General features: G+C 42.0%; 1 protein-coding gene across 1 annotated transcript in view; it reads right to left on the reverse strand.

The window, feature by feature from the left end:
- ST8SIA2 (ST8 alpha-N-acetyl-neuraminide alpha-2,8-sialyltransferase 2) overlaps positions 1 to 14,175 on the reverse strand; it is a 70,013-nt gene that overhangs the window by 24,034 nt on the left and 31,804 nt on the right. The window contains exon 2 of the mRNA XM_063091338.1: positions 3,723 to 3,785. Within this exon, the coding sequence (XP_062947408.1) occupies positions 3,723 to 3,785 (63 nt within the window). The remainder of the gene's footprint in view (positions 1 to 3,722; positions 3,786 to 14,175) is intronic.

Consider the following 14,175-nt stretch of genomic DNA (forward strand, 5'->3'; position numbering starts at 1 on the left):
TGTAAACTTCTTCAGGAGAGCAAAATTGCAGTTATTACCTGAGAAGGGAAGGAAGTCTATTTATCGTCTAGAACGCACAAACTCTCTCTTCAGGTATAACCTACATACATTCTTGGAGACAGGAAGAGAAGTGATAAAACTACCTTTCTCCCCTCTCCCCCTCAATGTTTCCTCCCGGTGAAGCCAGGCAGTCACTGTCACAATAGTAATATTTCTTGTTCAAGCTATGGATAAGAAGCTCCACAAGGAGCAGTTCTATTAGCAGCAAAGTATCATATGATGGCTTACAGACTTAATAAAGAGAAAACAAAAACTCATCCCAGGACAATGTAATTGTAGCCTGCGGCTGGTCCCTCCTGCCCCATATCCCCATCACTCTCTTGTTGGTGACTCCAAGAAGCCACTTGAAACATCAGCCTTGTCCATGCTGTGTCTCTCCCCTACTAGGCTGTAAGCAGGGGACCTCCCTCACTAATTTCTATATTTGTCTAACATAGCAGGTACTCAATAAATAAATGTTTGTTGAATTTGAATTTGAAATTGATCCTAGGGGAGACTGGAGTGGCTGGCTTTGTATGCCCGGGACAGATTATGACTCTGGTTCCACGCCATCTTTCCCCCCGACTTAGGAACACCAGGCATTAGAGGACCCACTTGAATTCAGAAGCTTGAAATCTATGCTAGTAGGTTTCTAAGAAATTAGGTTACAATTTTGTCTTTAAAGGCAGTGTAAAAGCCAGGCTGCCTCCGCCGGATGCACACAGATGTTTGTGGGTCACATCCCAAGTTCCTTTTGTCTGTGCTGACAGCAGATTCTCCCGGCTAGAATGATAAGTGGATTTGTGATGCCAAATTCTGCAGCTTTAAAGAGTTCAAACCTAACAGCTATGTCCTCTGCATTTATCTTGGAACAGCCAAGTTAAAAAAGATGAAATCCTGTTAGCAAGACCTAAACCCACTGGTCTATTTGCTTTTTGCAGGAGAAGAAATTCATTTAGGGGTGCACATCATCTTGCAACCCCTCCTCCCCTGCTTTATTCCTCAATATTCCTGACTCCTCCGGCTGCTATCATTTACCTTGGATTCGAATATATTGAAACTGTACAGAGGATAGAAAATTAAAGAGTTTTGAGTAAGACAGATGGCCTCCACCTAACATGCATGCTTAAGGAAGCCTGTAACAGGAAACCGAAGACCTGACCCTTTGGAACTTTTACTGTTTTCATGAAAGGAAGCAGAAGGTATGATGGAAAGATTTCATAAGCTGTGCAACTGTGGGCAAATCATATTACCTCTCTGAGCCACAGTTTCCTCATTTATAGAAAGAGGGTATAGAAGAGGAAGATATCCAACTCTGAAGTTCTAGAATTCTAAAAGGACCACCAATGTTTCCTGCACGTACTGCTGGCTGCCATCTCAGCGGAGCTCTTGTAGGAGCTGGTATGGCTGTTTCCCTTTGGTACCACCTAATTCTGTGTGGCCATAGGCTGGAGCAGTGAGCTCAGGACCACAGACTTAGTTGTTGCACCCCAAGACCCCAAGCTTCACTGCAGCTTACGTCAGTAGGCATATGAGAGAAGAATGCTCCAATATTTGTGATGAGGAGCTGTCTTCCTCAGACGCTAGCTGATGCTCTCGTCAGTAGTCAGCAACTGGGCACTGGCATCTCATGGCTTAGGATGGATTCAGTTTAGAGTGACACTCCCCAGAAACTGAGGCATATTGGATGACACCAGGCTCTCTCAGGAAAGAAGATATCTGCAGAGGTACTCTATCATGGATGCTTGCAGAGGGGACATGCTGAGAAACCTCCTGAGGGGGTTTCCAGGCTTCTCTTGGACACAGGTGGTGGAGGTAGAAAAGGGAAAGAGATAAATGCTGGCACAGACAGTGATAAAATTCCATTTCTGTCCCCACTTCCTAGCAAAACCTTGAATGGGATCCTGCACAGCCAGCTGTGGTCTTACTGAATGTTAACCCTGGCTCTGTCACTATCTAGCTGGAGGACTTAGGAAAGTCACTTTAGGTCTCTGGCTCTGCCTTCTTCTCTGTAAAATAAAAGGGATGTATTAGATAAGCCCAGAGACCACCTCCACTCACAGGTTTTACATGTTCTGTGTTGCACAAACACGGCTGGATTGCTGAGTTGAGAGATTTCTCTTCAGTGAGTGTATTTTCCTGTCCTCAGTCCCCCTCCCCCATCTCCCAAATGACACTAGAGATACATGTTAGGCATAAGTTGCTTCACCTCCCAACTCCTGAATGTCACCCTCAGTGACCGTCTTCTGATGCCATGGATACTTCCACAAGGACAGTAACTAGCATCAATTGAGCGCCTTTAATATACCAGGCACTAGGCTAGACAGACCATTATATTTAGTAGTTTCAACCCTGAAACCCCTCTCGAGGAAGGCCTTGCATTATTATTCTAGTTGAATGAGGAAGCTGAGGCTCAGAGGGGTAAAATCACTCACCCAAGGCCCCAGCTAGCAAACGCCAGGGCTGAATCTAGGGCTGCCTGGCTCCCAAGACGGTTCTTCCAGCTTCTCATACTCCATTCCTATGAGACTGAGCCTCCCAAGTTACCATGGGGACTTGGAATCAAGAGGCAGGATCTTCTTTCTCCAGAAGGGGGCATCTTTTCATAGCAGAATAGAGAGGAACTTAGGACCACATGGCTTTTTCCTTTATTTCTGCCGTATTTGCGTTTCACCGGGTGTAACATAAGCTTCATTTGTAGCTCCAAGGAGGCTAAGAGGTCCTTAGAAATCTTGAAGCAATGATGTTAGGGGCAGAGGGTACAGTTTCTTGAGTCAGTCATAAAGAGTCAAAGACGAACATACTTGACAGGTCTTATATGGTCAAGAGACATAAAAAAATAAGGAAGGGCAAATAATAGACTGTCTTCCAAATAATATAGACTTCTCATTCCTAGGCTGCAGGATACTTAGAAAGCAAAACAAGGCCTTCATTTTGAGTAGCGAACCTGGTTTATGTCAAATAACCTGGCTCTTCCTTCCACTTGTCCTTTAGCTCAGGCTTATAAGACTATAGGCCACTATGGGGCAATTGTCATTAATGGAGAATGGGAACTGAGAAACACAGTGCCACTACAGCCAGTGGCAAGCCCAGGGCTGTGGGCTTGTAAAGCATTTCCATGCTCTCCTGCCCTGAGTTGTCCCTTGGGTAAGGACTGTCCCCAAACCTGACAGTCTACCACTGTCTCATTAAGTAATAACACTCTTTCAGAATTTGGAATGCATATTCAATAATTGGGGTTAATATTAATCTGTTGACTCCTAAATATTTTAAGAGGTCTCAGGAAAGTTTCTGACTGCTTTATTTTCCATTTTAACCTCCTACACAAGCCATTTATCACAATGAAATTCGGTGAAACCAGGACTTCCATTTTGCTCAGCAAAAATGCAAATTACCAGTAAGCTCATTGGTGGCTCAGGCATTACAAAGCAGGTGGGCTCTTTTCCAGAAAGTAACTCTTACCCATCTGCATTTTCCATCTCTGCAGCCTCTAGACCTTGGGCCATTTCATGTGATCTTCCATTGACAGCTCCCCCCAAGAGTGATTAGGGAGATGCAAAACCAAAGTGAGATAAAACAGATCTATTTCCTAAGTAAGAAGGGCACCATCCAGCAAAGAGGAGAAGCAGATTAATAGCTGCCTTACAGCAAAAACAAATGAACACAAAATCTAATTTACAAACCTATTAGATTTGCTATGTAAGCTGTTCACAGCTGATCTGATTGTACCTCTGCCTCCAGAATTCCTGCAAGACAAAGAAAATGCATTATTTATAAACCCAGCTCTTCATTGCAAAGCCCTCTTCAATGGCCAGGAAATCCCACAGCCCACCTGGAGAACTAGAGAGAGAGAATGAGATCTCATTCTGAACTCTCCAAAATGGACAAAGTCCTGGCCCCAGCAAAAGCCCACACACTTTAAAGGGAAGTGGGACTCCTGGATTCTCTCCTGCCTCCCACTTGAACTTGTTTCAATTAGCACCAAAGTTCCCACTTAAGACTCCCATTTAAGAGTGGAAATATATCCTCTTGGGATTAGTCTCCCCTAGTAAATCCCACAGGACAGTGTGAAGCAGCATGACTCAGCATCTGTTCTAACATGACTCAGCATTTGTTCTAGCATGCCGCAGCATCCACTTTAGCACAACTCAGCATTTGGTTTAGTATGACTCAACATCTACTTTAGCATGACCCAGCATCTGCTTGTTGTCTTCTCTTGATGTCATTCATACAGAGAGAGATGATGTCCATCACATTCTCTCCAACTTTGAGACACTGAAGTTCAAGTCAAGAGCAAGCAAGATGAACTCAACAGTGCCTTTAGCTAAATGTAATAATGATTTTTTATTTGGTGTCAGGAGAAATAATATTAAGCGGTATCACTTTATGGGGGCAGGGTGGGTGGGTAACAGGGCAGGAGAAATAATATTAATCGGTATCACTTTATGGGGGCAGGGTGGGTGGGTAACAGGGTCCTTTGCTCCTTCCTCTGCAGAATAGGCTTTTGGAGTAAAGGTGTTCTAAGGCCTTTTCCAGCCCCACTGTCTATTCAGTTCTGACAAATTCCATTCTGTTTGGCCACACAGTTTCGTATTGCTTTACTATCACACTAGGCTGGAGGATGGATGAACACATGTGACCCTGATGGATGAATACATGTGCCCCTGAATACTTTGTGCCCTACATATGTCTTAGAGAAGTTGTATGTGAGACTAATTATTTTCATTAATAAAAAAAATTTTCCCCACTGATTTTTAGGGTCTGTGGTTTGGGAGGGACTTCATATTTTTCTAACTTTTAAAATTTCTATTTAGCCTTTCAGACAAGGTGTTTGTACACTCCAAAGAAACCATTAAATCACTGGGGAAGCTGCGTATTTTGAAGTAACGTTGCGATTAAATGAGAACTCTTTAGTGGAAGTAAATGCGTATTCCCACACTGGTTTTATGTCTAGATTTTTCTATGCGTTTTTCTTACAATTAGCATAAGTCTGTATATAACATTGTGTATGTAGTTTTATATACATGTCTTTTCCTGATAGATTGAACTGCCTTTTCAACATTATCTGGCAATAGGTAATATTCTCTTATTTCACAGCCAGATGACTGGATGACACAGGAAGGATGTCATGACTCTCCTAGTGTCTCATCCCAGGTCTCCCTTCAGATCTCAAATTTCATCACTCCAAGTCTAGTTCTTAATTACACAGACTATCACTGTTTTTTCTCATTTTAATTTAATGCCTAATACTTATTTTTTTTTGTCTCTCCCAATTTCCCCTTGGGATGGCAGAGCTCTCATACTTGCAACTTAGGGTCAGTGACACTCCGGCGGGCTCCAGTCCTGTAACCCTAGTCCCCTTGGGTCAGGCCCTGAAGGCTTAGCTGGAAATACCTCTGCCCACATCACTGTCCTTTCACTTCCCCCCACCCTGATCCCAGCCCTCAAAATCAGCCCTCCTTGTGGGGAGGGAAGACCTGCTGGGCCGGGTATTCAGTTAAGCACAGTAATTAAAAGCACAGTAATAGCTCAAGACTAATGAAAGATTAATGGAACAAAAGAGATTGTCCAGAAATGTTTCATATAATAATTGATGCATGATTTTTAAAAATCATTATCAAAATGAAATTCAGCAAATGGTTTGGGGTAGTTGGTTAACAATCTAGGGAGTGAGTGGGAGGAAATCAGCTGAGGGTTTCCCTACTCTAAACAGTAAAGTAAATTCCAAATGGATGTAACCAGTGTTTTTTGAACTTTAGTAATTCTCATATCCCTATCATCAGTTTGCCATATTTATCCCCCCACACTATTATCTACTTAAATTTTAAATTTTTAAATGGACTCATCTTTAAAAACTTATCCTTATCTCTAAGTAATACCATCTCTGAAATACAGGTTTGAGATCATGATTACATCTCATTCTTTAAAAAACCAACAAAACTATTAACACAAAAATATTTATCAATGGAATTTCTAAAATCATCCTACGTTATCATGAGGAGTATTGGCAGCACTTGTACCACACTCTGGGAAAGACTGAATTAAACAGTTAAATACTTAAAGAAGACAAACCATAAGGAACTGGTAAGAAAATAGAAGAGAATATTTACCAAATCTTTGATGAGAGCTGAGGAGGGTATGTGAAGGACTTTTTAAATTCAGAGATAAGAGAAATGAATCATAAGATAAAATGTAGACAGATTTGACTTCATTAAAATCTAAAGCTCTGCCCAACAAGCTCAGTTTCTTTCATGAAGTATAAGTAAGATCTGAGTGAGAACAGCACTGCATCTAATTTAGTTGTTTTTCTCATTCATTCAACAAAAAGTTTTTTAGTAATATTATATTGTAGGTTCTGGCAAAGCTAGACATACATAGTCCCTGCACTTATGGAGTACAGCTTAGGGGATAGTACAGCATTAATCATTTTTGTTTTGAGTCCCCAATCCCCCACCAGCTTTATTAAGGTAAAATTGGCAAATAGAAATTGTATATATTTACAATGTACAATATGATGCATTGATGTACATATGCACTGCCAAATGATTAAATCTAGATTATCACCATATCCATAACCTCACATACTTAAATTTTTTTGTGGTGAGAACATTTAAGATCTACTCTCCTAGCAATTTTCAAGTATACAATATAGTATTATTAACTATAGTCCCCATGCTGTATAATAGATCTTTAAACCTTATTCATCGTATCTGAAACTCTGTACCCTTTGACCAACATCTCTCCCACCCCACCCCTGCCCCTGACAGCCAGGCTTAGAGGGGACCAAATGCCCTGCACCAACTGGCTCCCACTATCTTTCTCTCTTCCTGCCTCTGGAAACATTGAGACCAGGTCCTGGACAACATTGCATCCTGCTGACTTGGGGTACCACAAATCCATGCACTTTTTCACACCAGTCCTTCCTCTAACTCGGGGTTTCCCACCCTTGGCACTGTTGACATTTTGGGTAGGATATTTCTCTGTTGGCAGGGTTGGGGGTGGGGGCTGACCTGTGCACTGTAGGATGTATAGCAGCACCCCTGATGTCTACCCACTGGATGCCAGTAGCAGCCTCCCAAGTTGTGACAACCGTCTCTACACATCACGAAATGTCCCCTGGGGCAGGGGGGCAAAATTGCTTCCAGTTGAGAACCTCTGCTGTAACTTTTGTTTTCTGCCTGGTGCCTCTCAGACGATCGTCCCCCCACTCCTCACCTCCCCTGCCCCGCCACCAGCCAGCCCACGGTATCCCCTTTCCATGCTAACCCCTGACCCAACAACTGTTCCTCCTTTCAGAACCATCCCAGTTTTCAATTCTCTGCCACCTTTTCCCTTCTTCTCCCAGATCTTTTGATTCAGTTACAGCATTTGTCACCTTCCTCTCATATTTAATTATCTCATGGAATCACAGATGGGAGGCTTTAAAGGAAACTTGTCATGTACCCAGTCTGAACGCCTCCTCTTCTAGTTGAAAAGACCAGGGTCTGGGGGCTTGTGTTCCAGGTTCAGCTTCCTTGGCTGCTCACCACACTAAGGCGTAAACCCTTGAGGGTGTGCATTAACCACGACTTTTATTTTTTTTATTCCGATGCTTTGAAATCTGGGGATGCTGACTCTGGATGGACTGCCCCTCCCAGGGCTAGCCAATCCCTAGAGATAGTCAGCAACTTACCCGGGAGTGTGCCCTTCAAATATAAACCAACCAATCCAGAGCCCACCCCTACCACTTCCTTTTTTGGGCTCTGCTATGGGTTGAGTGTCTCCTCCAAAGCTCATGTTGGAACTTAACTCCCAACATGGTATTTGAAAGTTGGGCCTTTAAGAGGTGATTGGATCATGCCTTCATGACTGGATTGATCCATTTATGGGCTAATAAGTTAATGGGCTATGGAGAGTAGACTGGGGGCTTTATAGGGAGAACAAGTGAGCACATAAACGTGCTCTTGTCCTTCTCAGCCCCTGCTAGGTGATACCCTGCATTGCCATGTATATACGAGGCTTCTTCAAAAAATACATGGAAAACTCGAATGAAAAGATAATACAAATCCTTCCATGAACTTTCTGAGATTCCTCATATTTATGGGGGACGGTGTGATGTTTGGATTGTGTATCCCAAGCCCAGTTGTTTATAGGTAACGTTCCGTGTGTTGGAGTCTCCCACATTTGCGGTTTCTCACTGGAGAGTCAGGCTCAGAAAAAAAACTTCCAGGAGCCGACAGATTTAATTTAATTAAGTGTCTGGACCCAACTTAAACAATTGATTAGTCTTAAGAACAGAAGATTAAACTAAAACACAATTCATGAATCTGCAGATGGTTCTTTCTTCACATTTTTGGGAGGATGCTGAATGCTTTTTTTCATGTGCACATTAAAACCCCTCGGGTTCCTGCCGGCTGACACTCCAGGGACACAGTGTAAATGTATGACCCCACAGACACAATGGCAGGGAGAAAAGGGAAGAAAAGGATGATTTGGGTAGAGTCACATGAACAGAGTTAGAGTCTCTAACAGTGGTCAAGGGTATTGTTGGGTTTTTTTGTTTTAAGAGTTTCTTTCCCACAGTTTTCTTTTTAATTGTGATAAAATACACAAAACATAAAATTTACCATCTGCTGTGGTTTAAGTGTTTTTCCCCCTCCAAAATTCATGTATTGGAAACTTAATCCCCAATGAAACATTATTGGGAGGTAGGGCCTAATGGAGATGTTTAGGTCATGAAGTCTCTGCTCTCATGAATGGCTACTACCGCTATAAAAAGTGGTGGGAGAGTAGGATCATTCTCTTCTGCTCTTCTGCCATGTGAGGACATAGGGTTCCTCCCCTCCAGAGGATGCAATGTTCAAGGCACCATCTTGAAAGTGGAGAGACTGGGCCCCAACCTCCCAGTGCCAGAATTATGAGAAATAAATTTCTGTTCTTTATAAATTACCCAGCCTGTGATATTGTTATAGCAACACAAAATAAGCTAAGACAGCATCTTAATCATTTTTTGACTTTATCATAGTCATGTTGTGCAACCATCATCACCGTCTACCTCCAGAACTTTTTCATCACCCAAACAAAAACTCAGCACCCATTAAGCAAAAACTCCCTCTCTTCACATCTTGTCCCTGTAACCTCTATTCTACTTTCTGTCTCTACGAATTTGCCTATTCTTGTTATTTTAAGCAAGTGGAATCACACCATGTTCTTCCTTTTGTGCCTGGCTTCTTTCATTTTGTATAGTGTTTTCAAGGTTCATCTGTGTAGTAGTATGTATTAGAAGTCTGAAATTTGGTGTGGTGGCCCTAAGGAAGCAGAAAAGACAGGGGAAGGAAAGGCCCCTCTAAAGTGTTAGAGTCTGGAGCCTTGAGCACCTGTGAATAGAACAGGAGCAGAGGTCCCACCAGCTGGTCAGCACTTGAAGGGCTCAGGCATTTGCCTGCCCAGAGCTTACTTGGCTAGGAGCTTTCTGAATTTGTTGCTGGCAAATTGAGCTTTGCTTCCTTCCCATCTTCTCCTACATATGAGGAGCCAGCTGTGCTTGGTCAAGTGCCCAAATGGGCAAGGGACCCCCACCTTGGTTGATCCAGTGCAGATCCTCACCATGAGGTTGGCAATGAAAATATCTTCAGTTGCTCATCATAGGGGAGAACATGGTGCCCCATTCTTTGGATTTGGCAAATTTGTACTTCTGAAGAGGCTCCGTCATGGGGTCTCTCTGGAGGCAGTTGCATGGGTCCTCATCTATAGTCCTGGTAATTAATTTCAGATTGGTCACGCCACGATGAGCCCCTACCACCTGGATATGACCCGCAGTAGTGGGGAGCTTCTTCCCAGGTTCCCAATCATCCTGCTCTAAGGCATCTTCAGTAGACACCATTGGGTGGTCCTTGATGAAGAGCTTGTACCCATCCACCAGCTGGTCTATGGCAATGTAACTGCTGGGGTCATCAAGAGACCTGAACTCCAAAGTCATCCTTCCCTAACTCTAAACTACAAGGTCATTCTTCCCAAACTCTAAGAATAAGAGGCTTTTGCACCCATGCCATCCACTACCTTATAAGTGTAGCTGGTGTTTCTAATCATATACCATAGCAACTCCAAGGTTCTGTATTCTCTAGGATATGAGAGTGCAAATGTTTTCTTTAAAGGGCCAGAGAGTATTTTAGGCTTTCTGGACCAGGAAGAAAAAGGGAAGATATTCTGCAGGTACTTAAGTAACAAGAGAAAACAAATTTTCACAAGGTTTTCATTGATGAAAGTAAAAATATAATAACAATACTGGAGTAAAACATTTTTGCACTCCAAAAATTTCATTAGTTCTACTAAGAAGAAGAATTTATTTTTGGGAGGATAAGATTTAGCTTAATTTGGGTTCAGTTAGTGCTGTTGTCATCACGATGGCATGGGGGCCTCATTCTTTTATAAAGGCTTCCCTTGTGCCTTTGATTGAGTGTCCCCCCAAAACTTGATTCCTACTGTGACAGTGTTAAGAGGATGGGAAATCCTATTACGGTAATTGAAAGGTGGGCCCATAAAGAGGTGATTAGATTGTAGGGCCATGACATAGTGAATGGATCAATAATGGTGGTCAGGGGCGTGGTTTTGAGGGCTTTATTTATTTATTCTTTTATTTTAATTTTATTTTTGGCCACAAAACAAGTCTTAATACATTTTAAATGACTAAGATCATAGCAAATATATTCCCTGGCCACAAAAACAGAAAGAAATTTAGAAAATTCACAAATGTGTGGAAATTAAATGGCACTCTCCTAAATAACAATGGATAAAAAGAAAAATCACGGAGAAATTAGAGAGTACTTTGAGATAAAAATCAAAGCACAACATATCAAAATTTATAGAATGAAGGCTCATGCAGTGCTAAGAGGAAAATTTATACTTGTAAACACCTATATTAAAAATAAGAAAAATTTCAAATCAGTAATGTAAACTTCTATCTCAAGAAAATAGAAAAAGAGCAATCTAAACTGAAAGCAAATGTAAGTAGGAAAAAGATTACAGGAGAAATAAATGAAATAGGGAAGTAAAAAACAATAGAGAAAATCAACAAAACCAAAAGTTGATTCCTTAAAAAGATCAACAAATTTGCTAACCTTTATCTAGGCTGACCAAGAAAAAAAGAGAGAAGACTGAAATTATTAAAATCGGAAATAAAGCAGGGGCATTATTACATTGTCATTATGGTTTTTTTGTGGTGGTAAGATTTAGTTTCTTTCTCTTTTCATTTGCATTTTTGTTCTACCAGTGGGTTTTGTTCTTTCTTGTGTATTCGTGGTAGTGTTATTGTTTTTTGGATTCCAGATGCAGGACTTCCTTGAGGATTTCTTGTAGGGCTGGTCGTGTGGTGGTGAATTCCTGCAGTTTTTTGTTTGTTTGGAAAATACACTATTTTCCCCTTACTTCTGAAGGAGGGCCTTGCCAGGTATAGTATTCTTGGCTGGCAGTTTTTTTCTTTTATTATTTTGAATATATCATCCCATTTTCTTCTGGCTGTAGAGTTTCTGTTGAGAAGTCTGCTGTTAGTCTGATAGGGGCTCTTTTATAGAGGACGTGATGCTTTTCTCTTGCTTCCTTTAAGATTCTGTCTTTGTCTTTGAGCCTTGACAGTTTGACTATAATGTGTCTTGGAGAGGATCTTTTTGGGTTGAATCTGTTTGGGGATCTTTGAGCCTCCTGGATCTGAAGGTCTGTGTCTCTCCCTGTACCTGAGTTTTCTGTTATTATTTTGTTGAATAGGTTTTCCATGCCTTTTCCTCTCTTCTTCCCTTCTGGAACACTTATGATTCGAATGTTTGTGTGTTTAAAGTTGTCTGCTAGCATTCTTAGATTTTCTTCATTTTTTTAAAGTTCTTTTTTCCCTTTTTTGTCTGCCTGGGTTATTTCAAAAGGCTATCTTTGATAGAAATCCTTTCTTCTACTTGTTTTAGCCTGCTGCTTCAACTACTGGTTGTGATTTTTAATTTTGTTGAGTGAATTTTTCTGCTACATTCTTTTACATTGTTTTTTTAAGGTACTAATCCCTTTGTAAATTTCCTCCTTCATATCCTGATTTTTTTTTCTTGTTTCATTATGTTTTCTAACTGAGTCTTCTAATATCTCAGTGAGTTTCCTTAAGATTGTTGCTTGGAATTCCTTTTCAGTAATTTCAAGGGTTTCCTGCTCTATAGGGTACTGTATTCTTTTGGTGGTACTGCATTTTTTTACTGTATTCTTTCAGTGGTGTCATATTTTCTTGGGTTTTCATATTTATAGTATCCCTATGTTGATGTCTGGTCATCTGGTAGAGGAGTTGCTTCTTCTATTACTTTGGAGTGGGCTTTCAGGAGAGAGACTTCCTCTTCTTTTTCTGGTCTCTACTGGTGACTCTCCTTGTGTCAATGCAGTTGAGTGTCTGGTAGGCGGCCTGCACAGTGGCTGTGGCTACTGTGGTGTTGAGCCACTTTTGCAGCAGCCATGGCTGTAGCAGTGGCTGTGGTGGGCCACCTGCACAGAAGTGGTATTTTCGGCATGCTCTCTTGCCTGCTTCCAGGTGGAGATGGCTGCCCTCAGCTCCTGCCTAGGACCCCAGGAGGTTCTCTCTTGCCTGCTTCCTGAGAGCTTTAAAAGGGGAGGATGAAGAGTCTGTCCTTCTCTCTGATCTGCCATTTAGCAATGTGATACCCTGTCATCACTGTTGCTACCCCAAAGCCTCTGCCAATTGTGTTCCCTGGACTTTGGACTTCCCAGCCTCTGAAACTGTAAGCAACAAATTTTGTTTTCTTCTTATAAATTACCCAGTTCCAGGTATTTTGTTATAAGCAACAGAAATGGACTAATATACCTTGCTTCTCTGAGATGCTGTTATCTTCCCTCCGGAACATACCAGAATGTGTTACCTGAATCTCTCTTTTGGAACTTACACTCTGTGCCTTTAGAGTTGGGGAACTTTTCACACAGGGAAGCAGGTTAAGAGAGCAAGCTCTGAGATAAGACTCCCTTGGTTGGAATTCTAGCTGAGCTAATAATAATAGCTGTGTCATCTTTGACTATTACTTTACCTAGAAGTTTCCATAAGTTTCCTCATCTACAGAACAAGTATCTACTTCATGGGGATTGTAAAGATTACATGAGCTAATGAATGCAAAGACTTAGAACAGTGCATGACCTATTGTAAGTCACTCGACATTAATGTTATTCTTCTTTTGATTTTTTCCCATTGTTGGCTTGAGGGCCACACGATAACAAGGAGCTGGCTGGATTTGACCTGTGAGCCCTAGTTTGAGGACCTCTGTTCTAGGATGTAAGGAGCAAAATGCCCCTTGTCCTTCACATAGGAGGCCTCTTGACCATATTTCTCCTTGATGATATCCTTCTGGTTGAGCACAGCTTTCCTGAAGTCACAGCTCCAATAGGGAGGACCATGACGTCCTTCATGGCCAGCACCTTACCAGTGTGAGAACTACCATGGATCACACTGAAAGCTGGAGCTGGTAGGTAATTTCTGGATTGCCAGCTGGGACCCAGTATGACAGCACAGGGGAACCCCTGCAGTGGCTTCAGCTTCACTGGCAGCAAGTGACACTTCTAGTATGGTGCTCGCAACAAATTTAGGTTTATTCTCAGTGCCACTCTTGCTTATAGCCAGTTTGCTACTCTCCTCCAGTCCCACACACGCAGCTTCTTATGCATCAGATCAGGCCTAATAGCTTTACTGCTGTGCTAAACAGCCTTTGAGACATCTTTGCCTCTACAGCAAGTCTTATCCTTGTACCAAAGCTCTTGAAGCTCGTAGATTCTGAGATACCGCTGGGCACAGCAGCCCTGGAAACCCACGTAAGTTTCAACCTTGAGAGTGGTGTTTCCATGACAGTTGAGAACTCTAGCATTGGGCTTCCAGGGATGCTGTAGGGGCTGATGGGGAATGTTAACTCAGCAAGCTTATGGGCATCTCTCTTTTTATGTCCCTGAGCTTTCCTCCTTGAAGCAAGCTCATGGGCATCTCTCTTTTTATGTCCCTGAGCTTTCCTCTCTGATTGCTCGGCTCTTTTCTTGCTATTCCTTATTCCTTCACTTTAAATATTAGCTTGATTTGATTTATCCATTTGCTTTGATTTCAGCAAACTTCTGCTTATTAATCAGCTTTCATTGGTGTGC

This window comes from Cynocephalus volans, chromosome 3, assembly GCF_027409185.1.
Source record: "Cynocephalus volans isolate mCynVol1 chromosome 3, mCynVol1.pri, whole genome shotgun sequence".
NCBI lineage: Eukaryota > Metazoa > Chordata > Mammalia > Dermoptera > Cynocephalidae > Cynocephalus > Cynocephalus volans.